Source organism: Mus musculus, chromosome 5, assembly GCF_000001635.26.
Source record: "Mus musculus strain C57BL/6J chromosome 5, GRCm38.p6 C57BL/6J".
In the NCBI taxonomy this organism is placed as follows: domain Eukaryota; kingdom Metazoa; phylum Chordata; class Mammalia; order Rodentia; family Muridae; genus Mus; species Mus musculus.
Window position 1 is genome coordinate 120476325 of NC_000071.6, and position 27341 is coordinate 120503665.

Genomic DNA, 27341 nt, shown 5'->3' on the forward strand with positions numbered 1-27341 from the left:
TGCAGGCTTTTTTGTTATTCTGAGACTGACCCCCGGGTCCAGGCAAGGGCTCTTCAGTGCCGCATGCCCTCCTCCGTGGCCGCCCAGCCCCGGCCTGGACCAGGGGGCGGAGCTTGCTTGGGGTGGGGGGTGGCCTGCCTGGGGCCTCATTGGCTACCCGGAGGCTCAGCCCTGAGAATAAAGCTCTGGAGTGTCCTGCCAACTTTGTACTCTCCCAGGACACAGACACAATCTACTCCTCTCGCTCGCTCTGTCCAGCTCCTCCTGTGCCGGGTATGTGGCCCCCAGCTTCAGCCTCTCCCCAAGGTTAACAGTCAGGGACAGCCAGAGCAGGGTACCCGGGAAGTGGAGAGGAACTGGGACTCATCCAGTTCAAGTCTCCGTGTTCAGATCTGTAAAATGGGACGAAGTGGTAGGACCTTCTAGATCAGGATGTCGCTGGGGTGGCATGTGGCAGGCTATCTTTGCTGAATGCTCGCATGAGCCAAATGACAAAGAAGGGACTTCTGTTCTGGAACCGATGTCGCACTAGCCACCTTTGCCAAGACCCCCAGTGCTTTTTTTCTCTCTTGCAGGTCATACTATTTATGGTGCCAGATGGGACCGGCCTCTGGGGTGGGAATCAGAACAGAGTACCCTGCCCATTTCCCCAAAGGTTCCCAATGCTGCAGCCTGGGACAGGGACTGGTGGGGCTCCCCAAAGCCACCTGGAAGGGGTTTGCGTGGTGGAAGCTATCCACTAGCCAGAGGCTGCAACAGCTGGGCCTTTTAGGTCCAGAGAAGACCCACTATACCAGGATGGGACTAGCTAGGACAAAGCAAACACATTTGGAGGTACTCTTGATGTGTGCCATTCTTCCCGGCAGCTGTCTTTCAAGAGGTCTTCTAGAAAGAGGAGTCTGGTGGGCTGGCCTGTTATCTCAGCACTTGAGAGACTGAGAGCACTTGAGAGACTGAGGCAGGGGGAACACAAGGAGTTTGAGTCTCTCTCTCTCTCTCTCTCTCTCTCTCTCTCTCTCTCTCTCTCTCTCTCTCTCTCTCTCTCTCTCCCCTAAGGCAGGAGGATCACAAGGAGTTTGAGTCTCTCCTACACTCACACACATGCCCTTGAATACATGTGGATGCTCGGAAGAGACACCATCTGCCTGGATTTGATCCCACTTGGCTCTGAATCTCTCTCAGGGCTTCTCACAGGGCCCCGAGGTGACAGTAGCTGAGCCAGTGTTAGCCCAAAGGCTTCCTCACTGCCATGGCTACCGAAGGGACCTTGGGGTGTCATTAGCCAGACTTGAACTTGTCATGCAGTCTCTCCTGTGTCCAGGTTCCCTCTCAGTGTGGCAGCTGTGTGATGGGGTGGGCCAGGGTTCTCTGTTGCCTCTTCCCCATGCCAGAAAAAAAAATCTATAACTCTATCTTTTTAAAAGAACAAGGGCCTTTCAGAGCTCGATACTGGACTTCCAGGTCTTTTGGGTTTTTTTTTGTTTTTGAAACAGGGTCCTACGTAGCCCGGGATAGCCTCAAACTCCCTACATAGCCAAGGTTATGAATGACTAATTCTCTTGCCTTCGCCTGCCAAGTGATGGGATTACAGGCCTGCCCCAAACCCCAAAGGCTCTTGGTTTTTGGGTTTTTTTCCCCCGAAATATGTATTTGTTGAACGCCAGACATAGCAGGGAACACCTGTGATCCCAGCAATTGGGAGACTGAGATAGAAGGACCCAACGTTCAAAACTAGCCTAGGTCACATGGTAAGAACGCACTGAGTTTTTTCCTTTTTAAAAGCATTTGTGGGTTTGGGATGTGGCTCCGTCTGCGAAGGGCTTCCCATGAAAGTGCGAGGACCTATGTTCATATTCCCAGAATGGAGCACATAAAAATGCTGAGCTCAGCAATAAATGCCTGCCATCCATTCACTAGGGAGCAAGAGACAGGAGGACCTCAGGGAACCTCTGGAGGACCTCAGGGAACCTCTGGAGGACCTCAGGGAACCTCTGGGGACCTCAGGGGACCTCTGGAGGACCTCAGGGAACCTCTGGGGACCTCAGGGGACCTCCAGGGAGCCTCCAGAAAAATTTAGGGGACCTCCAGAGATCTCAGTGTACCTTGGGAGAGCTCAGTGAACCTCAGGGGACCTCAAGGGACCTCAGGGAGTCTCTAAGGTTCCCTGGTCAGCCAGTTGAACTGAATCAGGGAGCTCCCAGCTCAATGCAAGACCCTGTCTCAAAAAATAAACTGGAGGGCAACTGAGGGAGATACTGACCTATGTTGACCTCTGGCCTCTGCACACATACACACACATATGCGCACACACACACACGTGCACACTGCTGAGCATGGAGGGATGCTGTGGACCCGAGAACCACTCTTCACAGGTACTCCACTTGGCCCATTTCTTTTGTGTCTGCTGACGTGCTCTGAGCTCACGGGAATAGGTCAGCTGGGGTTGGTTCCTGGGGACTTTGCAGGAACAGACCACAGCTGACTCTGACCTTGCTTGGTCCCCATCTTGTGGCTCATTCTGAGACAGTTTAAACAAGCCCCTTCCCCTGAACTTGCCCAAGGATGTTTTTGACCTCGTGACCTTCTAACTTTGGGGGTCAAAGTTGAGGGCTTGACCTCCTATTTGGCCACTAGGTAGTCAGAGCTGAGATTTGATTCGGTGTCCTTTCTTTATCATTATGGGTATGAAAGAGGAGTCATAGAGCCCAGGAGGGCAGCCTCTCTTGACCCTCTGTATCTCCTCCCTGCCCCCAGCCATGGCTGCCCAGGAGTCCCTGCATGTGAAGACCCCACTTCGTGACAGCATGGCGTTGTCCAAATTGGCCGGCACCAGCGTGTTCCTAAAAATGGACAGCTCCCAGCCCTCAGGCTCCTTCAAGATCCGAGGCATTGGGCATCTCTGCAAGATGGTACAAGGCAGGGTGGCATCCTGGCAGGAGGGGCAGTCCCTCCCACCTGACAGTTGTAGAGGCAGGTGTGCAGACAGACACCCAGGATTCCAAACCGAGTCAGGAAGGTAGAAAGTGAACGGTATCCCAGAGTGTGTAGCAAGACCCTGTCTCTACGGAAATAATAATTTTAGGGCCTGGGGTTTAGACAGCTCAGCGCTTAAGAGCACCGGCTGCTTTTGCAGAGGACCTGAGCTCAGTTCCCAGCACCCACATGGGGGCTCACAACCACCTATAACTCCAGTTCCAGGAGATCTGACACCCTCTTCTGAGTTCCAGGAGCAACTGCACTTCCGTGTATATAATCCAAAATAAGTAAACATTGGGCTGGGGAGATAGCTCAGCTGTTAGGAATGCTTGGGGCTCTTTCAGAAGAACCATGCTCACCCTCAGCATCCAAGTCAGTGAGTGGCTCCAGCCCAAAGATTTATTTAGTAAGCACATACATTTTATGTGCTGTCTTTAGACATCCCAGAAGAGGGCGCCAGATCTCATTATGGGTGGTTTGAACTCAGGACCTTTGGAAGAACAATCAGTGCTCCTACCCGCTGAGCCATCTCACCAGCTCAATGAAACAAATCTCTTTTATTATTATTATTTCTTATATATATGATGAGTACACTGTCACTGTCTTCAGACGCACCAGAAGAAGGCATTACAGAAGGTTGTGAGCCACCACGTGGGTGCCAGGAATTGAACTCAGGACACCTGGAAGAGCAGTCAGTGCTCTTAACTGCTGAGCCGTCTCTCCAGCCCCAACAAATCTTAAATAAAAAAAAATTTTTTAAGAAAATCATTTTAGAATAGGTTACACATATCAGGGCTCTCTCTGGCTAAGGGGTGTCCACCCATACAGGTCCCTAGAGACTGACACCTGCCTCCTTGCCCCAGTTAATCTCCTTGGGGAAGATATACCTGAGAGAGAATGGTTCAGATACTAAGTGGGTAAGCTCAGCTTAAGATAGAAGATGTTCCAGTGGGAGAGATGAACCTAGGCTGGGACTGGGGGGTGGCCTGACCCTCCCTCTTGTCTCCACAGAAAGCAAAACAAGGCTGTAGACATTTTGTCTGTTCTTCAGGTAAGTGCCCAGTTAGCTTTCTTTCCCTTCCTACCCTGGTCTGTGCGTCCTGTGGCCCAGTACCAGGCACTGTTTCTCTCTGGGCCCCGGGACTCCGCACCAGTGTATCCATTCGTCATCACCCAGATTTGAGGTTCCAGAATGAAGCAGAATTCCCTCTGGAGATGAGCAGTCCCACCTGGGGTCCCAGACCCTCCTCCCTGACACGCCCTCTCCACTGACAGCTGGCAACGCGGGCATGGCGACCGCCTACGCTGCCAGGAGGCTGGGCATCCCAGCCACTATCGTTGTGCCCAACACCACACCTGCCCTCACCATTGAGCGGCTCAAGAATGAAGGCGCCACAGTTGAAGTGGTGGGAGAGGTGAGTGCGGATCCCTCGTGGGCAGGAGGGCTGATAACTAGATGGAGATCCTCATCATCTCAGTCTCCCCGCCCCGCCCCGCCCCTTGCAGATGCTGGATGAGGCCATCCAAGTGGCCAAGGCTCTGGAAAAGAACAACCCGGGTTGGGTGTACATTTCCCCCTTTGATGACCCTCTCATCTGGTAAGTTGGAGCCACCCCACTCCGATCTGCCATGTGTGGCTTCTGCTCCTGCCCTCTCCGGCACACCCAATGTGTGCAGGAGAGAACACACAAACGCACAGATGTACACATCAGCGATGAGGGGTCCCCAGATGCAGAGACTTGGGGAGATCAGCTCATCTGGGGGTGACTAGGAACAAACGGGCTAGGGAAGCATCCGTGGAGGTGGCTCTCGAGTGCCAGCATCTGTCTGCCATGAGCAACTGAAGCAGGGTCCCTGGGAACCCTGGGAGTTGGTGGGGAGTAAGCATCCAAGGATGTATCCACTGGTGGGCAGGAAATGGAGATTTATCCACCAACCCCCACAGCCATCTCCTCTCTCCATGAGTGGGGGAGGGGGGCTTGTCTCCTACACAATCAGTGTCCTGTGAGGCAGGCTGGACAGCAGGAAGGTCAGAAGCCAGGTTCATCATTGCCTGGGATAGAAGGAAATAAAGACCTTAGTCAGCATCTTTGGCCAGCCATTGTGTCTTCGTGAAGCCCTGGCCTGACCCTGCTACCCTTCTCCTGCCCAGGGAAGGCCACACTTCCCTTGTGAAAGAGCTGAAGGAGACGCTGAGCGCCAAGCCCGGGGCTATCGTGCTGTCTGTGGGCGGTGGAGGCCTGCTGTGCGGAGTGGTCCAGGGGCTGCGGGAGGTGGGCTGGGAGGATGTGCCCATCATCGCCATGGAGACCTTTGGCGCCCACAGCTTCCATGCTGCCATCAAGGAAGGAAAGCTGGTCACCCTGCCCAAGATCACCAGGTAAACCCGGGGCATCTCTCCATCACATGAGCAGTGGGATTGAGGCTTCGGGAGCTGCGTGCCTATGTGTAGCCCGTCTAACACAGCGTGGGGGGGGGGGGAAACGCCCTCTTTGCCTGCAAAGAATTTATAACCAACCCCCACACCAGTAGCTTAAACCAAATTGAACTCTAGTTCTATTAGTGGCAACTCCTTAGAGCAGGAAGCTGAGTTCCTGGAGTATCTTCTCCTATCACTCTGAGTATGCTGACCTAGGGTCCAAAATGGCTGCTTTTGTGCCAGCCACCACACCCACACTCCATCTGAGAAGAGGGAGAGCAGAAGGATGCTCCTAAACTTTAAAGACTAAGTGGAGCTGCTCCCCAGCTGACAGCGGGGTCACACCCAGCAAACCAATCATTAGAGCTGAGAGTGTTGTGAACGAGTTGAACCTGGTCTGCTGGGCACCTTACCTAAGCTGTTTGGCACACAGTATGGAACTGGCCGTTTCTTGCTGACAGGCTGATGGAGAGCTGCTACCCAGCATCCCGAGAGTGAACTGTACCACAAACCTATAGTTGGGGTGTGTGTGGGGGGGTCACAGTTCAACTCTCAAAGTCTATCTTGTACCAAGTGTAGATGGTTTGTTGTGCCACCACAATGTTGAACTCTCATAGACGATCCATCAGAATTCAGAGCTATCTATACTTGCTCCTATCATGCATTGGGCAGAGCTGGGTCGCATGGTCACACCTAGCTGCAAGGGAGGCTAGGTAAGGTTTGCCGTAGACATCCACAAGTACGGCTAGAAGGGATTTCAAGGGAGAAGACAGCTTCTGTCATAGGTAGGGAACACTGAGATTCTTTCTGGATTTCTGGGCAACATGTCCCTATTAGACTGATGCTGGTCTGCTACCACTATTCTTTCCTGCCAGATGGAATACGGGTGCAATAGTTGGCACTCCAGCAGCCATTTTGGACCCTAAGTTAATATAACCCTGGAGCAGCTATTGCCTAATGTTTCCCATTCTGTACAACTGAGCTTGGAAAGAGCATGACACCTGGCATTTTAGGAAGGACTAGCTCTCCCTGTTCATTAGGGTGTGGGAGGGATGTCTGAGAACCTCAACTAATCCATGGGACCAAGGAGTCCCTCTGGGGGGCTTCCCGGAAGAGGAGGCAAGTGAGCAAAGCAGGCAGAGGTTACAAGCTGGGGCGGGGGGCAGCAGGGTCTTCAGGCATTTGAGTCAGGCCAGTTTGATGCCCTAGACCACTGTGCAGGATCCCAGGGCTGGGCAGGGGTTGCCACTCCCACCACTCACCTTAAGTCCTCACCTCTCACATGCACCCTTCTACCTTGTCTCTCCCCCTGTGCCCACCCCCCTCCTCATCCCCACCTCCCAGTGTCGCCAAGGCCTTGGGCGTGAACACTGTCGGGGCGCAGACCCTGAAGCTGTTTTACGAACACCCCATTTTCTCCGAGGTCATCTCAGACCAGGAGGCTGTGTCTGCTCTTGAGAAGTTCGTGGGTACGTTCTGTGGAATCTTTTTGCCCCTTGACTTTCTCCCTCCTCAGCCTAGACTCTCATGCCAGTCCCTGGTAAATGCAAAAGCCACTCACAAAAATGTGAGTCTGGTAATCATGATAGCAGTAGCTGGGATCAAAGGGGAGAGGACCAAGATGAGCTGGACTTGGAGATGATCTTTAGCAGAACTCTCTGGGGCCAGCCTTGAAGATAGCCAAAGAGAACAAGAGTAAGAACACGCACTGCTGTTAATCATCTCAGCTTGCTGCCACACAGGAGTGACCTTCTCAGGTGCCTGAGTGCCCTTAGCACAGGCTGTAGGAACAAGCAGTTCCAGCCATAGGGAGATGTTGAGAGCTTACCAGCCGCCTCCCCCTCCCCCCGTAGACGATGAGAAGATTCTGGTGGAGCCCGCGTGCGGCGCGGCGCTGGCTGCTGTGTACAGCCGCGTGGTGTGCAGGCTGCAGGATGAAGGCCGGCTGCAAACCCCACTGGCCTCGCTGGTTGTCATCGTGTGTGGCGGCAGCAACATAAGCCTGGCGCAGCTGCAGGCACTCAAGGTGCAGCTGGGCCTGAACGGGCTGCCCGAGTGATATCTGCTGCTGCCCTGGCCTCCCTCAGAGGGGTCACCGGCACCCCCTAGTGGGGTGGGATACACTTGACAATGGCCCCACCCTCCTTTACCTGTGTTTATAATGTGCACTTTTCCATTGTAAATAAAAAATAAATATATATTTATAGAGCAAAGATCTTTTGAGCTTTGTTTGTTCTTGACATGAGGGTCTATGTGCAGCCCAGGCTGGTCTCAAACTGGAGATCCTCCTGCCTCATCTTCTGAGTGCCGGGCAGACAGGCGTTAGCTTCCTTGCCTTGTTCAGTCTCCCTCTACACCCAGCCACATCGTCCCTGGCTCTCAGAGAAGTGGTGCTCCCCTCTGGGGTCTTGGGTCTCCCAGTGGATTGACTGGTGGAACCCACACATCCGTAAGTCAGGAGAGAGGACCAGAGCTAAGCCACACAGGGATCTAGGGTGGGGTCGCAAAGCAGCTGGGAGATGCACAGGCAAGGCCACCACATGCTAATATGAAGTCCTTAGGGACAGGACAAGGCCATCCTGAGACACCAGCGGCCCCACCCTGGTGTCTGGAAAACCAACCCCGTGCAGGCATCTGCAGAGCAGGGAAGGTGGAGTGAACCTGACAGGAAACCAACCCCTGACTACCAACGAAACTCAGAACACATGGCAGGCCCGGACTGGCTCGGGTAAAGCTACCCACACATCTTAGGGCCTCTGGTTCACAGGCTGTGAGCTCTCTGGGCCCCACACAGGGGACTTGGTTTCATGTGGGTCTCTGGGTCTAGGATTTAGGGTCTTAGTGGTCAGCAGGTTGGGCCAGGCTAGGACCCAGAATACAGCACTTGAGACAGATGCTGAGCAGAAGGACTAACAGGGATAAATGGACAGAGAGATGAGTGGGCTGATGAAAAGCAGAATCAAGGCACGGCGGCCTGTACATGGAAACCCAGCATGTGAGGGTGAAGGCGGCCAGCAGATACAATAACCAGAGGATGACTGTGGACTACAAGGCATTCAAGTTCAAGGCCACACTGAGTTACAGAGCAAAACCAAAATGAAAAGGGATGTGCAGTTCTGGGTGGACAGACTGACGGACGGGCAGGTGGATGGGTGGGTGAGAGGTGAGGACGTTCAGATGAAAAGGCAGGCAAGTGGACGGGTAGGTGTGTGGACCGCTGACTGAGTGAAAAGACGGTAGGGTGGACAGGAGAGGGGATGGACGGGCAGGGGGCTGGTGATGCAGGTGAACAGTAGGTACGTGGACTAGAGAAAGGACAGATGGAAGGAGACAGCCATGGACAGACAGGGTGTGGTGCCGCCCCACAAGGCTTGTTTAACAGAAGCACAGCCTGGGCTTCGCTGACCGGAGCACACAGCCAGAGACACCTACCAGGAGGCCAGGGGCAGGCTTGGCTGGGAGTAGGGGTAGAAGTGTGGGGTGACGGTCCATTCCTCCTGCTGAAAGAAGACTCAAGGCCCTCCAGCTACAAGCAGCCAGAAACTTTGGTTTTGTTCTCAAGCTCCTGCACTTAGAAGAGCTGCCCAGAAGGGCACAGGGCTGCCTCCTGAGGCGATGGGCCCACAGGCCAGCAGTGACAACCATAATGTCCCCTGTCAGTTCACACATATGCTGAGGGACCAGCACTAGGAGAATGTGTGCCCCGGATCCCACCAGGCCCACAGCCAAGCATAAGCCCCAGCCTGCTGGTGACAGGGACAGGGAGGATGAGCCATGAAGGGGCAGAGGGCTCAGAGACAGAGGCAACTCTGAGCCCACTGGGTTGTGTCCTTGCGAAGGAAGCCGCTAGGACCAGAGTCTAGTGAAGACAGAAGCCCGAGGGGTGGACGGCAGGTGTATGACCCACTGGCCACACAAAATGAAGGCAGCTAGGCGGAGGCGGACTCTCTCTCAGTCCCATGGCACCCTGATGGGTGAGAACATCCAGAGGTCGGGCTGGCCCATGTGCAGCATGCTGTGGAATGGCGATTTGCTCCACTGGAACGGAGGACACTGGTCCCACGTGGGGCCACTGGCCGCCAGCATGCTCATGTACTTGGCCAGGGTAAAGCTGGTCACCTGGGGGGGTCAGAGAGCACACACTCAGCTGGTAGGGCCCAACTCTCACCACGACTTTTCTTCAAAACACCATTCTGAAGCTGACCCCAAAGTGATATCCCCTTAAACTGACCCAGCTTCAGCCCAGGTCTGACCTCTGACCCTGCACCTGTCCCATCCATCCTTCCCCGGGGCATGTGACAACTGGCTTAGGTGGCCGACCTTCACATCAATGCCACCATGGGCGCGCTGATGCAGGGCCTGAAATGGGTAGGAGCCATTGGCGGGGTTGAGGTCAGAGCGGGCAGAGATGGCATTCTCCGCATTAGGCTTTGGGTTGCAGGCTTCACACAATGACAGAGGGTCATGGAGGAAATCATTGTACCTGGATGGGAAGGAAGGGATGGCAGTCACCCCAGGGAGAGGCCAAGCTCCTCTAGCCTCATAGTGGCCCTGAAACATCCTGAACTTTCTGGGCTTATCCCAACACCACCTTTGGCTTGAGCAGGGCCAGATGTAGACCACCCTCACCCCTCCACCGACTGGGTCACTCCAGCCTTCCTGAGGAGGTTTCTCTAGGACCCTCCTCCACGCAGGTCAGACCCCGGTCTGTTCCCTGACAGCATCTGCAGGGACTCAGGATGCCCTGCACACTTCAGCTCCAGCCTGGGTTCTGGGCAGGCATCTCCACCGCCTAGGAGAAAGGCACTCCCCAAGGATGGTAGCGAGCAGGTCCCCATCTGCAGACCAAGGCTGGCTGGTGGCAAGGTTCAGTGGTACTGTCCTGCAGAGGCGGCTCTCTGTACCAAACCTGGGGTGTGCTGACCCACCTCATGAGCCGGACCATGGCGTCCATGTCCTCCACCAGTGACTGGTCCCTCTGGAAGATCTTGGCTCGAGGGTTCTTAGTGTAAGAGAACCAATCTCCATACTGGGCCACCAGGGCCTGCAGCCCACTAGCGTTGAATACAGTCTCAAAGTACCTGCTGGGACAAGGGTGGTCACCCACGACTCCCACTGGCCACATAGCTGGTTGTGGCTGGCATGGGAGTGGGGGTCACAGTGGGACAGCTGTCACTGTAGTCAGGTTGTGGCAAGGCCCTGTTGTCCTGTAGGGGATGAACCTGGGCTCTAGAGTCAACTCTCACTTCACTATTCTCTAAGCATGGAGGATCCCTGCCTCAGTTTCCACATCTGTGGAATGGGAAGAGACAGCTGCACTCACGTTATCATGGTCATAAGGACCCAACGCCAGCCTGGGAAAGCACAGGACATAAGGTAGCTCTGAAAAATCCAGCTAAAACTAGCTTCATGGAACTGAGGCTACCCCAGCACACTTCAACTTCAGCCTGGGTACTTACTGCATGGGCATCTCTACCTCCAGGAGGTAGGGGCAGATACAGCTGAATGCCTGTCCCAAGGTGTGGCCACCCCAACCCGCCCTGCAGCAGGTGCTATAAATGAAGGTCACAAGACGATGTGGGGCTTTCCCAGCAGGAGAGAGACTGTTCTCCTTGCTCAGCATGTTTAAAATGTCACCTAAGGAAGGACCCTGCCTCAGGGAGGGCAGACTTGGGGAGAGGGGGCGACATGAAAAAACAAGGCCACATACGGGATGTTGTAGCTAGCCCAGTAGGTCGTTTTGTAGAGCTCTGCAGTCTTGTCAGCCACCACCACCATGCCCCTGAGACAGAGAGAGATGGACCAAGCAAGTCAGGAGACACTCGGGGGACTCGGCCAGTGGGAGGGCCTCGGCACCCTCGGCAGGAACTGTGTTGTGTGCCACAACTCCTGTTCCCATCAGGGGCACCCCTCCTTTAGCCTCCCCTTCCTCCCTTTGCCCCAGGGACTCACGGGATCTGTTCTAGGATAGTGAGCACCCGGCTTCCAGGGCTGGGTCCGTTGGGGAGGAATGCCTTGTAGTCCACAATCATCCACTGGTTATTGTACCTGCCAGGAACAAGGAAGGAGTCGTGCCAAGCCTGGAAGCCTTCTCCAGCCCTGTCCCGCACCCCATACAGCCGGGTCTCAGGGACGACAGCCTAATACTGCAGCTTGACTGGGAGCCCACAAAACCCTCTTGCTGCATGCCTGTTCAAGTACAGCACACGGCTCCCTATTATTTCCTAAAGGACCGGTCTAGTTAAGCACTCAAAGTCATACTACTTCTGGTGCCTGATTCCCAGGCCCCGCCCCATAGGTGCTCTTGAGACCTACCCACTTCCACTACACTTGGTTCCCAGGCCCCGCCCCATAGGCCCTGCCCCATAGGTGCTCTGAAACCTACCTACTCACCCCGCTCCCCTGAACTTGGTTCCCAGGCTCATTCCCTTCCGTTATCTGAGCCCAAACGTTTATCTTCTTCCAAGGGGACAGCCCCAAGAGGAGGAGCTTACAGAAGAAGAAAAAAGAAAACCCTTTCTTTCTTGAGCCTCAGTTTCCCCACGTATAAAACAAGGAAGGGGCTCGAGCTACCCCAGTGAGCACCTGAAAGAAGGGGCTGAGCACAGGGCCCTGGAGCCCCATGGGTCCCCTCTGGTCTGAGTACTAAATGGTCCGAAAGTAGAGGCCGGGGAACAGGATCGCACTCACGTGCCGCTGTTGAACCGCTTGAAGACGTCTGCCCAGGTGGCCCCGTCCAAGGCCAGGCGGTTGGCCACGACATTTCGTATCCACTCCAGCACACAGCCCTGGGGCTGCACGTACTTCCACAGGGCTGGGTTCTTGTTGCCAATGGTGGTCTCCAGGGTGACCTGTGAGAGAGACAAGGTGGGCTGGGAACTCCATGTGGCAGCCCTGCAGGTCTTGGCTCAGAAGTCAAATATTTATGTTTTCCTCACAACTCTAAGCTGCTTTGGTACATACCCCTCAGGGGTTCCTTGGAAAAGTACTTGGCTTGGGAGACTCAGGATCTTGCACCCAGCTCTGCCTTGGGGACCAGAGTGCCATTCCTAGGTGCCTCACCGTCGTAAGGGAGCACTCCCCTGAGAGACAGCATCCTACCCTTCCATTCTCTCAGCTCTACAGGGAGAGGCTATTCAACTGGAGCCCCAGCAGCCAGAGCCCTTGGGAAGACCTCAGTCCACCTTGCTCTGTCTCAGAGTCACCAGCCATCCACCACTGCTTATGAAGCCTCTCTCCTCAATGTCCCTGGAGCCCTCGTGTATCTGCATAAACACATCTTGTCTCATTAGTTAAAGCCAGCAGAGCACTGGCCAAGCGTGGTGGCACATGTCTATAACCCAGGACTCTAGAGGTAGGAAGGACTGCCACAAGTTCAAGGTGAGCCTGGTCTTAAACCAAACAGAACTTGGATCAACAGAGCCCGTGTTAAGTTAAGAACCTTAACTTGCAAAAGGCCACCTCCTGGCAGCTAGTGGGTGGCCCTGCAGTGGGAGAATCTAGACAGCCGAATCCCAGTCAGCTCTTCCCACCTTCCCCAGAGACACAGTAGGGCGTCAAGAACCAGCTGTCTGTGACTGCTGAGCAGATGGACCAGGTTCCTACCAATCCCCTGCGTTTAGTCCCCTGTGCACCTGAAGGGTGCTGGCCTGAGTCTTCCTTTACACAGGAGGCTAAAAAGAGCCGAAGGCTGGCAGGACCCACCTAGGAGAGTGTTTTCAAGTTTTACTTATTTTGGAGGCATTTACAGTCTCACACCATAGCCCATGTTAGCTTCAAACTCTTCTTGGTTATTCTCCTGCCTCCACGCCCCAAGTGACAGGAATTCAGGTGTGAGCTTAAGCCAGTGTTTAAAAAAAAAGCCATGAAGGGCTGGAGAGATGGTTTAGCAGTTAAGAGCACTGACTGCTCTTCTAGAGGACCTGAATTCAATTCCCAGCAACCACACAGTGGCTCACAACCATCTGTAATGAGATCCGATGCCCTCTTCTGGTATTTCTGAAGACAGCTACAGTGTACTCATATATATATATAATAATACCTTTACCCTAGCACTAGGGAGGTGGAGGCAGGAGGATCAGGGGCTCAAGAAAGCCACAGCTAGCCGGGCGTGGTGGCACACACCTTTAATCCCAGCACTTGGGAGGCAGAGGCAGGTGGATTTCTGAGTTCGAGGCCAGCCTGGTCTACAGAGTGAGTTCCAGGACAGCCAAGGCTACACAGAGAAACCCTGTCTCGAAAAATCAAAAAAAAAAAAAAAGCCACAGCTATATAGGCCAGCCTGGGCTACATGAGACCCTGTTTTAGAAAAACAGAATGAAAAATATAAAGAGAAGAAAAATAAAAACGACATCTAAGCCAGGCCTGGCACGGGTCTGTAACTTCAGTCTACCTAAGAGGTTGAGGAAGGAGGGTTGCCGGCTGGAGCTACATACTGAGTTCCTGGACAGCCCGAGCTATAGAGAGACTCGCTGCCTTAAGGATAAAAGAGCCAACCAATCAAACCAACAAGTATACGAAAAGAAAAAAGAAAGGCTGGGTTTAGTGGTCTGTACCTTTAAACCCAGCATTTGGGAGGCACGGGCAGGTCGATCTCTCTGTTCAAGACCAACCTGGTCTATAGGGCAAAGTTGAAGGCAACCAGGGCTATGTAGTGAGACTGTGTCTCATAATAAATAAAATAAGTAAATAAATAAGAGAGTGTGAGGAGGTCACCAGCGTCCTACGTTGTAAAGGGGTCTAGGACACAAACACAAGGAAAGGCAGTGAGTTCCCTGGCCTCCTGTGCTGGGTCAATAACGAGACCCAAGGTTCCATTCCCCACCTCTTTCTCTCCCTCTCTGCCTGTCTCTGTTTGTCTCTGTCTTTGTCTCTCTCTGTCTCTCTCCAACCCTATGGGAGGTGAGGGAAGCTTGTTGGTCCGGGAGTCCTGTGACTAAGGTCCCCAGGGGCTGCCTCTGCCACAGTAGGAACACAGGGACATGAGCCCCACCATGCCTAACAGTGCCCCTCGCGTATCTAATGCGCCCAGGGCACACTACAGCTGAGTGAGTGAGTCTCTTGGCAGCATCAGTGTGAGATCTCAGGCGCCAGCCAGGAACAGATTTCTAAAGGGGCCTGGATGGCAGCCAGAGGAGAAGGAGAAACAAAATGCTGTAAACAGCTCCTCAGGACAGGGCCAGGTTAGGGGTGGGGGGAGGGAAAGGCAGGGCAGAGCAAGGTCACTGACCAAAAAGGAGTTGTCTGCACTGAACACAGAAACAAGGTCACTGCACTCAGGCTCTGCAAAGGGCCCCAAGGGCCTGAGTGCTCTCAGAGCTCAAAAGCCCTGCAAGCCTCATCTTCTCGCTGTCCCCAGAGCCTCTATGTCCCATGTCCCCAGGGAGCATGTGACTCAGCCACTCACCAGGCCACTGCCCAGGATGTAGAAGTCATCTCCGGAGAAGATGGTGCCCGGGTAGGACGAGAAAACCAAGTTGTTGCCAGCAACCAGGGGGTACTCCTCTGGGGATAGTGGGGGAGGAGTTGGTCAGGTGGGCTCTGTAGGTCACCCATCCCCCATCCCACAAGGCAGGGGCCTCAAGTGAGAGATAAGCAGTCCTCGGGAGGCCACTCTCATCCCTTCAAATGAAATGTGTAGGTGGCACCTGACTGGAATGCCACCATCAGGAGGACCCAAGTTCAAAGCCACCTGGGCTACATAGAGAGACTCTGACTCAGAAAGGAAGGGGAGGAGGTGGAGGAGGAGGAAGGTGAGGAGATAGAGGAATGAGAGAAGGAGGAGAGGGGGAGGGGAGAAGGGAGGAGGAAGAAAAGAGGGCAGGTGGAGGATGGAGGAGAGGGAGAAGGATTGGGGGAAGCACCCTGCTGCAGGGGATTGCCCTGCTGACTGTCTCTACTGGTCCCTTAACAAACTTGCAATGTGATGAACAGCAAGATACTCCTCAGTGTAGCTGGAAACGAGTTTTCCTTAAACACTGCTGAATGGAGAATTAGATTTTAAAAGGTGCAAATAGATACATTCATTTAAAAGTGTAGATGGATCTAACTTCATCAAAAGGGTCTGTGGTGGGGCGACTGTTGACAACTGATACTACAGGAGAAACAAAGCAATGCAAAATCAAAAGGGACCTTAGGATAGCACAAGAAAACAATCAGCAGTGGGGGTGCACGCCTTTAATCCCAGCACTTGGGAGGCAGAGGCAGGCGGATTTCTGAGTTCGAGGCCAGCCTGGTCTACAGAGTGAGTTCCAGGACAGCCAGGAATGCACAGAGAAACCCTGTCTCGAAAAAACAAAAGAAAAGAAAAAAGAAAGAAAGAAAACAATCAATTTGCAGCAAGGACCTCCCAAGGGCTGTGGGCAGCACATACAAGAGGGCCTCACTGCTTGGCAGGATTTCCTCTACACACGGCTTCCACAAAGTGTCCTGGTACTGTTTCAGGGAGACCTGCTCAGGCAGGCAGGCATTCTGCCATGGAACTCTATCCTCAGCACTCAAACAGGGTTTTGAAGGGTTAAAAATGTAAGAAATCTTGGTGAGTGCCTGTCATCCCAGTAAGACAGAAGCTGAGGCAGGAGGATTTCTAATTCAGTGCCACCCCACTATGAGCAACTTTTTTCTCCCCATTGCCTCTGTTTGCCTGCCTCACTGGGCGATGGTCTATGTTGGGCACACACTAGAGTTCAAGGCCAGCTGAGGTATGGAGCTCCGAGGCACAGCGCTTTCTGGGCAAGAGGCCCAGGAATAGATAGAGTCAGGAGAAGGTAGGAGGGTAGGTGCAGGCAGAGGGGTAGATGGTGGTGGTAACCTTGAGAGCCAGCTGAAAGAAACGCCTTGCTTGCCAAGTAAGAAATCCCCCAGCTGCTCCAGAACTTCGCTCAAAGCCTTGCCCCTGTGCACATGCGCATGCCCACCCTCCCTCAAGGATGCTCCCTCCTCCCACCTTGCGGCCCCTCCCGGAACTGCAGCCTGTACTTCTTGATGATGCGTAACATGTTCTGGTAGGAGTTCCACGTGTTGTGCGCCACCAGGAGGTCATGCCCGCCAGGCAGCAGCTTGATGAGGGCAGAGCATGAACCGGAGCCCAGGGAAGGCTTGGTGTTGGTCTTATTCAGGGCTGGCTCTAGGTCTTCCAGGTCTCCAGAGATCTGCAGCAGGCTTAAGAGGGAGGATGGGAGGGCCAGCAGCTACTTTGCGCCATGTCACAACTGAGGCTTTCTGGGTTCTGGGAGTAGGAAGTGGCAGAGCTGGCATGGAACTGGGACAAGTATGAAGTTCATGGTTCCTTTACCCACCCTGCGCAGGCTGGGGGGGGGGGGGAGGCACTTACAGGAACCCCAAGGGTTTGATGGTGAACCTCCCAGTTGGGAAGGTTAAACGGCCTTCATAGCTGTCCTCCAGGCCTTTCAGCTGCAGGAGGGTCAGCCGCACCTAGGGGAGGGGCAGAGGGAGAATGAGCCCCCCGCCCCCCAGTTTACCAATTCTACATAATAGCAGGGGCTCTGACCTGGCTCAGGGGTGCTCCACAGGCTCCAGCCAACCCTGACCCCTCTCCTGCTTTCAGTGAATAAACACTATGACACATCCTCATGCTGATCCCAAGTCACCCTCAATTAAGAACCTGGTCAAAAGCCATCTCTTCCTCAAAGCCTTCCAGTTTGGCCAGAACCCCTGTCAACACCTCCCTAGTCTTAGATGCTGGCTGTGTGGCTGCCCCGGCACCTGTGCCTGCTCCACCTCAGCAATTGAACTGGAGGCATCACAGTGATCCTCACTGGGTCCTGACTGGTGCTGGGCATACACCAGGATCTTAAGTACAGACAAGATAGATGGGCAGACAGGATGGGAATGGATCAACAGGAGGGAGAGGATAGACAGATGGACAGACAGACAGAAGGGTGGGTGGATGGATAGACTGACAGATGAATGGGACAGAAGGGAGCAGGCACATGGGATAGACGGGTTGCTATGTGTTGGTGGGTAAGCAGACATACGGAAGGGTGGGTAGGTACGTGAGGGAAGAGAATCTGAAGCAGCGAGGGCAGGAGATGGGTCGGCAGGGAGAACCATGTGTGTGTGTGTGTGGGGGGGGAAACAGCATGAATACTAGAGGGCACGCAAACAGGCAGCAGGGTCATCCACAGAGGCCACTCACTGCCTGTGCTGCACAGCTAAGCCCTCATGCCTGTAGAGAATTCACAGTCTGTGGCTTTTGCACTGACAACTGCGCCAGCAGCCCAGGACCTGAGCCTTAGCATCCAGTCTGTCTAAGTCTAAGCTCAGCCCAGGGAGGGAACGCCAGGCTTGGCTATGCTGTGTGCTTTCATCTCTCTCTTCCCTCTTCTGAAATAGTGCTCGCCCGTGTCCAGCCTTCTGTTGCCTTCCTGACAGTGAGAGCCACATGCCGCCACTTAGCTAGGTTCTCTGACAGCAGGAAAGCAGGACTGGGCATCTGGGCCAGAATGGGCAGCTGGAGGTCCGTCAAGCGGACAGATGGAAGGATGATGGCTTGGGGGGGAGGGGTGCAGATGCTGACAGACACTAGATTGGGCTGGGTTTCTGGTTCACTCAGGGCCAGCCAGGGACTGACTGCACAGGAGACAAGTACACTCAAAAGAGCCACCTTCCCTCCCGAGAGCAGGGTGGCCTGGCCCACCTGGTGCCAGTACGGAGAGTCCGGGTTAAGCTCCATTTCCCTCTGCATCCACTCCAGGTTGGCCTCCAGGAAGTTCTTAAGCTTCTCACAGTAGCCGACTTCGTATTCGAAGGGGCCGCAGTAGTTGACCACCGTGTTCATCCAGTGCATGTAGATGAGCTGTGGAGAGAGGACAGGCCAGCTGCTCTCTGTGCAGGGCCCTGAGGAGCAGCCCCCGGGCTAGAGGACTACCACTTCTACTCCGAGGCTCCCAGCCCCCCTCCTCTTAGGTCTCCCTACTCTGGGGCCTGTGATTTGGAAGGTCTAGATTACACTGCACCGCCTCTGTTGCTGGGGCCTGGATTGAGCAGTGTGCTCTGCCATCAAACATGGGGGTCTTGGGTTGTTTCTGTCGGTGGTATGGTACTGGAGATTGGACCCTGGGCTTCAGGGAGGCCAAGCAAATGTTCTGCAAGGCCAGCGGCTACTGGACCTCAGCCCAGCCCACGAGGTCTGATTTTGCTTTCCTCTGTTCAGAGTTGTTTAGAGGTGCGGTCGTCCACATGCGAGCAGGCCTTAAATACCTAATCTTGCTGCCTGCACCTGCCAAGTGCTGGATTACAGGTGTGCACTACCAAGCTTATACAATGCTGGACATGGAACCCGTGCCCGGCAGGCAAACTCTCCGAATGCAGCCACATCCCCAGCCACTGCTGGGATCTTTAGACAGGCTCACACACCTTAGCCTTAGCCTCTGGCCTGCTAGGGTGACTCCAGACACTGCAAACGAGTACCAAACTCTCAGTCAGAGGAATGTGTGTGTGCAGCTCCCCGCTCTGTTCCAAGCACGGAGGAAACAAAAACAAGTCCCCCTGCTGACTCACTGGGCCAGAGAAGTGTGCCAGGCTGCTGGCATGCCCAGGTGCGGTGTGCATGAGCTCGGGCTTGCCTGCTAGGGGAAGGAAGCCACAGCCAGCATAGCCTGCCCTCCAGCTGCTGGGTGTGAATGAGGTTATCCCAGACCACCCAGCCAGCTGATTGCTGCAGCACGGGTGAGCCCACCAAGGTCAGCCTGACCCAGAACGGCCAGGGCTCACAGCTGATGCTTCCTGGGAGTGGGAGTGGGGGCTGCTGACCCGTGGCTCAGGCCAGTGAGCAGCATCAGACAGTGGACATACTGCAGCCTCCAGTGCTGAGCGAGGCAGGGTAGGTGCCATCCCCACACAGTGGCCCAGCCTGGGCTTGCTGTTCAGAAGCTGCGAGGGGTCAGTCCACTGGGTGGCATTGCTGGGAGGCAAGGGCTAGAGGCACAGCCTAAGCCTAAGGTCTCTGAGGCTTGTCCTGGAGGGGACTCTGGGACCCTGCTCTCGTCCTCCTCCGTGTTTGCCTTCTGGCCCATGAAGGGAGCGTCTTGCTCTGCCAGGAACCGTAAGAGCCACGAAGCTTTATGAGCTCCTTGGCTTGGGTATTTCCTTACAGTGAAGTGAAACCAACACGTCCACTTTACAGCTGCAGAAACTGAGACACACTTGGGTGGGCAAGTACCTGTGTCCCCAAAACACCGAGACATCACGTCACAGGCCTGACTGGGGCCCACGCCATGATGTGGGGGTTGTTTGTTTTTTATTTGTTTGGTTTGGTTTGTTGCAAAATGCCAAATCCCCACACTCTCTGGGCCGCTGCCAAAGGTAACTTCTGGCCACACCCCACCCCACCAGAAACCTCCCCACAGGGACACGCACCAAATCCTGCTCATGCCCAGGCCCCACTAGCGCTCCCTGCCTCCTTGTACTTTGCAGGCCACTGCCCACTGTCCTGCCCTACCTGAGGGGCTGCACAGGAGCCCTACCCATCCGCAGGATGCAGCAATAGAGCAAACTGCCCTGACTGGAGGCTTGGGCCAGACAGAGCTGGATTCAAATGCTACTCCCAGCTTGGTTAAAAGGCTGTTTAACCTTAATGAGAGCCTTCACCTCCCAGGACCCATGCCCTGCCCCTGTCACTGTCAGTCACTGCTCCACCAGGACAGGCCTTCAGCCCAGTCCCGGCTACATAGTGAAGAGTTTGGAATTTTGGTTTCTTTCAAAAAAAAACAAGAATTTTTGTTAATGTTTTCATTTTAACCCCAGGTGCGGGGATATGGGGCTGCTTCAGACTGTCCACAGCAGCTGACTATGATTTGCCTCATGATCTAGCAGGGGTGTGATTTTGCCAGCAGCCAGTTGTCTACAATAGTGTGACATTTGGAATTCTGGGAATTTTTCAGAGTCATTTAAATACTAGAGCCCTGAGAGGCAGGGTGGGTGGTTGTTGGTTGATCAGGAGTGTTGGTTGCAGCTTGTTAGTAGTTGTGCTCAAAGAAGAAACAAGAAAGAAATTAGATTCAGGGATCTCTCTCTCTCTCTCTCTTTTCTTCCCTCTCCCTCTCTCTCTCTTTTTCTCCCTCCATCCTTCCCTCCCCACCCCCTTCGGGGGCGAGGAAAAAGGGTGAGAAAAAGAAGAACCCACAAGTAGCAATAACCAGCTACACATCTGCCACATTGGGTGTTCTTAAAACCACTTGGGACACCCCTTGCATGTTCCTGGGTCACCAATGGAATACAAAGTCAAATAGTGGCCACTGGACCCTGAGTGGATTTCAGTCTATAAGTTGATAACTAGTAATTTCTCAAAATGAGTATCCACTTCATTCAGTGTAGGCAAAGCTGCTACCCACAGCCAGGCTGATTTCTGAAAGGTGGAACACCAGACAGGGACTGCTGTTTTGATGGTTCCAAACCGGATAAGCAAGAGATTGTGCTCTTTGGGGACTTGACACATGCAGGAAAGCTAGTTTAACAAAAGTAGGAGCTAGCTGGTGATGTCTATCAGTGCCCGGGAGGCTGAGGCAGTAAGGTCACAAGTTCAAGGCCAGTCTGGACTACAGAGTGAGTTCAAGGTCAGGCTAGGCAAGCTTGTGGGACTGCCTCAAAACAAACAGTATGAAGATGCCTGGGAGTAGAGATCAGTAGGAGAGCGCTTCCCCAACATGTAGGAGGTCCCAGGTTTAATTGCCAGTATCAGGACAGTGGTGGTGGGGGCACACCTCTGTAATCCCAGCCTAGGAGGCTGAGGCAGGAGGATCTCAAAAATCAGCCTGGGCCACCGTCTCTAAACACCTTAAAATGGGACTGGAAAGATGGTGCCGTGGCCCTTTCTTCTCTTGTGAAGGACCAGAGTTTGGTTCCCTGCACCTCTATGAAATAACACCAGCTCCAAGAGATCTGACATTCTTCTGGCCTCCTTGGGCACCCAAATTTTTTATCTATCTATCTATCTATCTATCTATCTATCTCCCCTTAATATAAATAAATCTTTCCAAAAAGCCCTGAACTGGGGGAACAGACATGAAGGCAGAGGGGAACTATGGGCCACTTAGTTGAGAAGGGGGCACCAGGGGGGTGCAAAGAAGAATAGAGAATGAAGCAGGGGACACGGGTAAAATATGGAAGCATGTATGTATTAAATGTTGTATTGGGGCCACTGGGACGGCTCAGCAGGTAAAGGGGCTTGCCGCCAAGCCTGGTGTTCTGAGTTCGCTCCCTAGGGCTCACATACTGAAAAGAACAGACTCCAGAAAGTTGTCTTCTGACCTCAATGTATGAATCCTGATATACATGCACTCACCCACCCACCCACAGACACAAGTGTACCCACCCACGTGCAGACACAGAAATGCACAAAATAAGTTAAAAGGCAACCATCAATTTTAAAATGTCATCAAGAAGCCTATTATTTTGTACATGAGCTAAAAATCATACCTTTATAAATCTATAAATACAATAACAAAAAAAGAAAACATTATGCCAAGTGACAGTCATAAAAAGGTTTTCACTTCCCGGCACACTTGATGTACCCTGGGCTCCATCCCCACACTGTAGAGACCGGGTGATGTGGCCTGGCACTAAGGAGATGAGAATCAGGAGAATCAGAAGCTCTGAGACGTCCTTAGCTACACACAAAGGTGTGGCCAGCCAGGGCTACAAGAACTCCTATCTCAAAACAAACACCAAGGCCAGGAGGAGGTGGCACCCCGTACTTCAATGAGATGTCAGAATGACAGAATCCACGTGATAGCGCTGGCCGTAGTGGATAGAGCCTGAGGCTGGTGTTTGTTGGCTGGATAGGATTTCCTTCTGCAGTGATGAAGACACTCTAGAACTGGACAGTGGTCCAACTGTACAACCTTAGAACTGTACCCCAAACCAATAGATTACACTGGTTCCCCTTTTTTGGGGGTGGGGGAGTAGTCACAGCTGGTTCTGATCTCCTGACCCTTGTCTTCCCTCCATCCCCCAGTGCTAGGACAACAGGCATGAATCATAGCCTGGAAGTTTTTGTTGTTTCTTGTCTCTAACCCAGGCTACCCCTGAACTCAGCAGTCTGTCTCAGCCTCCCAAGTCATGCAATTGTGGGTGTGTTTCACCAGGTCCAGCCTATGTGCTGTCTTTGAAGAACAGGGCTCTTTTTCTCCCCTAATGGAGGACAGGAGATGGGGACCCTTTCTCAACACATGCATCAACCCCACTGACGGCCCTCAGGATGTCTGGGCTTGGCCAGGGGCAGGCAGCTGGGACCCTGGACTCCCACACTGGCCTTACCTCCTCAGACACAGAGGCCTCCACCACACCAGCTGCATAGGCCTGCAGGCTGTCATTGTACCTGCCATTTGTGCTCAGGTCCAGATAGGCCCACCTGGAGGGGAGAAGAAGGACAGTCAGTTAGCAGCAGGGACCCCTGAAAAGACAGCCACACAGCCAGACCCACGGCTGTGGGCAGACTCAGGTGTGGCTTTTTATTCCTTACACTACACATGGAGTTCAGGCCCTCGTGTGGCAGGCAACTGCTCCAGCCCTAGTTTTGTTCCTGTCCCTTTTTCAAACATGGTCTCACTCTGTAGCCCAGGCTGGCCTGGGACTCCAATCCTCCTGCCTCAGCTTTCCACGTGCTGAGATCACAGATGTGTGACACCATCCCTGCCTAGTCTCTAGTTTTAGACCATGAAAACAGCCTGGTGAGCAGCCGCCACCCATACAGATGTTGGCCTGCCTGTCTGCACCTGGTGAGCAGCAGCTGCCCATACAGATGTTAGCCTGCATGTCTGTACCTACATGCCTGCTGGGCTACATACCTGAGACAGGAAGTGCTGGGGCAGAGGAACAAAGACTAAACCAGCCTCCTCTCCCGACCTATGCCAACTGATGTTCCCAATCATGCTGGCCGGCCCTTCTGAGTTTGTCTGATTTGTCCAGTGGCAACTCACAGTCCTTCCAGGTAGCAACTGTTAACTGGCCCCACCACATGGAGGAGGGGACTGAGGCACAGACCTCGTCATCACAGTGATGGATGCCCTGTGTCCTCCTGCTTTGTGAGGCTCTGCAATGTCCCTACCCATGACTGTGTGCCCTTCCATGTGTCCATCTATGCTGGGTCACACATGTGGCTTGCTTTGCCCCGTTGGGACAGGGAAGAACTGACACATCGCTGTTAAGAAGAACAAGAGGCCTCATGACTCCCCAAGGTCCTTCTGTGCCTCTGCTGCTATCATGGAAGGAGACTGTGTCTTTGTCTGTGGGTTCCAGGGATGGAAAATACCCAGAGCAGAGCAGGTCTGCCGACCTGAAGCTCAATGGCTTTAGGAGCTCAGCTCCTTGAGGGTCAGCAACCACTGGGACTGTTATTATGGAGCACTGCTGCCCAATGCCTGGATGATATAGGATCAGAGGTCATCAAGGATAGAACAAGATTCCTGTCAAGTCAGGCTACCATCTTTTTTTTTTTTGAGATGAAGTCTCTCACTGAGATCTAATTTCCCCAAATCTCCACCTCCCCCCAGCATGGGGGGTATTATAAATTATCCCCTCCCTCCATTGTTCTCAGTTCCTTTATAGACTTCCCTTTAAAATATTTCTCCAGAGGCTGGAGAAATGGCTCAGCAGTTTACGATCATAACTGCTTTCAGAGGACCCAAGTACAGTTCCCAACAACCCCCCCCCCCAAATCAGGTAACTCACAAGAGCATGTGAGTCCAGTTCCAGGAAACCCAAGGCCCTCCTCAGACCTCTCTGCAGGCACCTGTATGTACGTGCCACACATAAGCTCACACAGACAAAAATAAATCTTTTGTTTTGTTGTCTTTTTTTAAATAATTTTTTTTTGTTTTTTGTTTTGTTTTGTTTTTTTGTTTTTTTGAGATAGGGTTTGTTTCTCTGTGTTCCCCTGGCTGTCCTGGAACTCACTTTGTAGACCAGGCTGGCCTCGAACTCAGAAATCTGCCTGCCTCTGCCTCCCGAGTGCTGGGATCAAAGGCGTGCGCCACCACGACCGGCTTTAAAATAATTTTTTAAAGATTTATTTATTTATTATATGTAAGTACACTGTAGCTGTCTTCAGACACTCCAGAAGAGGGCGCCAGATCTCGTTATGGATGATTGTGAGCCACCATGTGGTTGCTGGGAATTGAACTCAGGACCTCTGGAAGAGCAGTCAGTGCTCTTAACCACTGAGCCATCTCTCCAGCCCTGTTGGGTTTTTTTGTTTATTTGTTTTGTTTTGGAGACAGGCTTTCTCTGTGTAGCCATCCTGGAACTCGATTTGTAGATAGGCTGGCTTTGAACTCCTAAGTGCTGGGATTTAAGGCATGTATTACCACACCATGCTTAAATAATCGTTTTAAAAAGGAGATGAGGGGCAGCTCAGGTGGCACCAAGCCCTGGGTTCTGTCCCCAGCCCTGCATAAACTGGGCATCATGGCACATGACAATATTCTCAGCATTCTCAGGAGGGGGACATATAGGATCACAAGTTCAAAGTCACTGAGAACAGACTGAGTTCTCGAAACAGTCTCAGGATTGTGTTGGGTGGTGGGCCAAAGTCAGACTCATGGGCCAGCAAGATGGCTCAGTGGGTAAAGACGATTGCCACCAAGCCTAATGACCTGAGTTTGTTCCCCAGGACTTACTGGAAGGAGAGACATGATTCAAGTTGTCCTCCACATACACCATAGTTCATGTGACACCATCCCACACACCCCATAAATCAATCAATCAATCAATAGAAAGCCAAACTCTAGCAGCAGAAAGGGAGGAGAAGGGGGGGGGGGGGCGGTTACCAACAAAAATCCCAGAACTGACAAGGGGGGATACTAACTCCAGGAGAATCTAGCTCCTGACCTCTGCCTCAAAAAATGTGAGCCAGACACCCCCAGGCTGGAGCTCCCATCGACCGGGGACCAGGCCAGGCCAGATGACTTCTGTTTGACCCAAGTCTTCAAGGGTCTGTTCCCCTGCCTGTAAACTGGGGTCTCCCACCATGAATTCCCTATAGTGCTGGGGTCTCACAGTGAAAGGACCGGAGCCATAGGAGAGGAAAGAGAGGACAGGAAATATGCCAGCATGGTGATGGGCCTCAGTTTCCCCAATCGAAAAATGGCCGAAGGGACCCTTACTCCTTTCCTTCCCTCCTCTCTCCTTACATCCACAGTGGAGCTTTCTAAGTCCCATTGAAACTGGGGGACCCTTTGAACCCCATCTCGGGCAAGAAAACAGGCTCAGAGAAGGGGAGCCACTCACCCTGGATCACACAACAGTGGATCGGAGGCTGCAGGAAATTCCCAACACAACCAAGGAAGACCCGTCCCCACTCCCATGAGTCCTGTAAATGGAAGCATTCTCAGTCTGAGTGCCCCCACGCCACCCCACCCCCGTCCTTCCCCCTCCACACACCTCCTGTGCCTCTGCATCCAAGCAGGGGTTCGTCATACCCTCTCAGCTCTGCTAAACAAGCAAATCTGGATTGAGTCAGCAGAGAACAGACCGCCAGATCGAGTCACAGGGGGTGCCCCTGATGCCGGCCAGAGCTGTGGTTCCCTTCATATAGCAGACAAATCAGCAGCCTTCTCTCCCTGGAAGCCTTCCCAGATTGACCCCACCCAGCTGTGATGTCTACAGCAACCAACCATCCAAGGACCACCATCACCGGAGATGACCAAACCTGTGCGAACCCATGCTGCAGGAGACTGTGGCCCCTGAGAATGAGCACATCGAGGTCTGATGGGGACACACAGGTTCTGGATGCTCCCCTTACACAGCCCAAATCTGGGTTTCCAGGCAGATTGCTGGCTCCGGTTTCCCGTGGGATTTGCCCATGTGTCTTCCCTCAGCCTGAATCTTGTTTGGCTCTGGGTCCTTGTGACCACATGCCAAGATAAGAATAGCTCAGCACAAGTCGTTATTCCCGGTGCAGACCCCAGCAAGAACCCACGATCAAGTTCTGGGTTCACAGCAGTGATGTGGGGGACCCAGAGAAGCAAGGGAATTAGTGAGACAACAGATCACAGGGCCAGCCTATGTTCCGAGAGCGATAGGGATCACACTGAGCACCTAACTCAGTGAAGCATCGGGCCATGAATTCGTCCCTGGGATGGGCAGGGACAGCAACATCTAACAAGGATACTGTCCACGCTTGTGAATTTAGGGACCTGCAACTTTCCCTCTGGCTTGGAGCCTGGCTCACTCCAGCCGCCCTGGCTCTGGAGGGAGACAAGGGCCTGGGGCTACTGACAACTGTCATTATCCCTTAGGCTAGGGACAAATGGGCAGCAGAGTAAACATTTAGTACCAGAAGTCCGGAGGCAAAGGCAGGCGAGTTTGTGTGAGTTCCTGGGCAGCCTGGTCTACATACCGAGTTCTAGTCCAGCTCGCCTTAAGTGCGGGGACCCGTGTGGACAGAGGGCAGGTCCCCTGGCCCCTCGGGGAGAACCCCTGTGGTTGGGGATAGGAGTTACTGAGTCAGCCACCAGCCCTGGGCCAGACCTGGCTGTGGACTCCCCAGGGAGGCAGTCCAGGGCCCCTGTCACCCGCCAGGCCGTGGCGGGGATGGCTAACCCTTACCCGGTCTCGCGGATGGCGTTGGTGAGGTTGGCCCAGGCCACCGCGTCGGGGTGGAAGCCATCCTCCAGGCGCAGCTGGCCCGACGCGGCGTCCAGCAGCAGCGAGCGGGTGCGGGAGACCGGCGGGTCCGGATTTTGGCGCTGCCAGCCGGGCCCCAGGGTAGGGAGAGCGCCCGCCGGGCCGCTCAGCAACAGCCCGGTCAGCGAGGCCAGCAAGGCCAGTGTGGTCAGGGAGGTCAGCGCCAGTGCCCGCCGTAGCGCCCGGGCCGCCCAGCCGCCGGAGCTCCCATCCACGGGGGCCGCCATCGCGAGCCGCAGCCGGGCCACGTGACTGCGTCCCGAGGGGCGGGGTGGGGGCGGGGCTTGTGCTTGGGCTTCCG

At 53.8% G+C, this 27341-nt stretch overlaps 2 protein-coding genes across 4 annotated transcripts; one reads left to right on the forward strand and one right to left on the reverse strand.

Annotated features, from left to right (window-relative positions):
* The first annotated feature begins 222 nt into the window (after positions 1-222).
* Positions 223-7608, forward strand: Sds (serine dehydratase). Of its 2 annotated transcripts, none has more exons than NM_145565.1 (8): positions 223-273; positions 2755-2909; positions 3988-4027; positions 4252-4391; positions 4483-4574; positions 5129-5356; positions 6740-6864; positions 7249-7581. In NM_145565.1, exons 2-8 carry the CDS (start codon positions 2757-2759, stop codon positions 7452-7454), a joined length of 984 nt encoding a protein of 327 aa, NP_663540.1. In that variant the 5' UTR covers positions 223-273; positions 2755-2756; the 3' UTR covers positions 7455-7581. The 2 variants fall into 2 exon arrangements, with proteins under 2 accessions (NP_663540.1, XP_006530361.1); XM_006530298.4 differs by lacking the exon at positions 223-273 and adding an exon at positions 2095-2372 and having other exon boundaries at positions 7249-7608.
* On the reverse strand, positions 7569-27299 carry Plbd2 (phospholipase B domain containing 2). Of its 2 annotated transcripts, none has more exons than NM_023625.4 (12): positions 26963-27299; positions 22673-22766; positions 18054-18212; positions 16728-16828; positions 16341-16555; positions 14802-14899; positions 12086-12246; positions 11348-11443; positions 11106-11177; positions 10324-10476; positions 9716-9878; positions 7569-9514 (listed from the first exon to the last, which is right to left on the reverse strand). In NM_023625.4, the coding sequence occupies exons 1-12, from the start codon at positions 27265-27267 to the stop codon at positions 9347-9349; spliced, it is 1785 nt and encodes a 594-aa protein (NP_076114.2). In that variant the 5' UTR covers positions 27268-27299; the 3' UTR covers positions 7569-9346. The 2 variants fall into 2 exon arrangements, with proteins under 2 accessions (NP_076114.2, XP_030110675.1); XM_030254815.1 differs by having other exon boundaries at positions 7575-9514; positions 16341-16622; positions 26963-27281.
* Between the last annotated feature and the right edge of the window lie 42 nt (positions 27300-27341).

Coding starts and splice junctions, on each gene's coding strand:
- Sds (XM_006530298.4), top strand. CDS start 2,300: ATGCGCACACACACACACGTGCACACTGCTGAGCATGGAGGGATGCTG. Junction 4,028..4,251: donor ACATTTTGTCTGTTCTTCAG/GTAAGTGCCCAG, acceptor CTCCACTGACAG/CTGGCAACGCGGGCATGGCG. Junction 6,865..7,248: donor TGCTCTTGAGAAGTTCGTGG/GTACGTTCTGTG, acceptor CTCCCCCCGTAG/ACGATGAGAAGATTCTGGTG.
- Plbd2 (NM_023625.4), bottom strand. CDS start 27,267: ATGGCGGCCCCCGTGGATGGGAGCTCCGGCGGCTGGGCGGCCCGGGCG. Junction 18,213..22,672: donor AGGCCTCTGTGTCTGAGGAG/GTAAGGCCAGTG, acceptor CTCTCTCCACAG/CTCATCTACATGCACTGGAT. Junction 9,879..10,323: donor GCCATGGTCCGGCTCATGAG/GTGGGTCAGCAC, acceptor CTTCCCATCCAG/GTACAATGATTTCCTCCATG.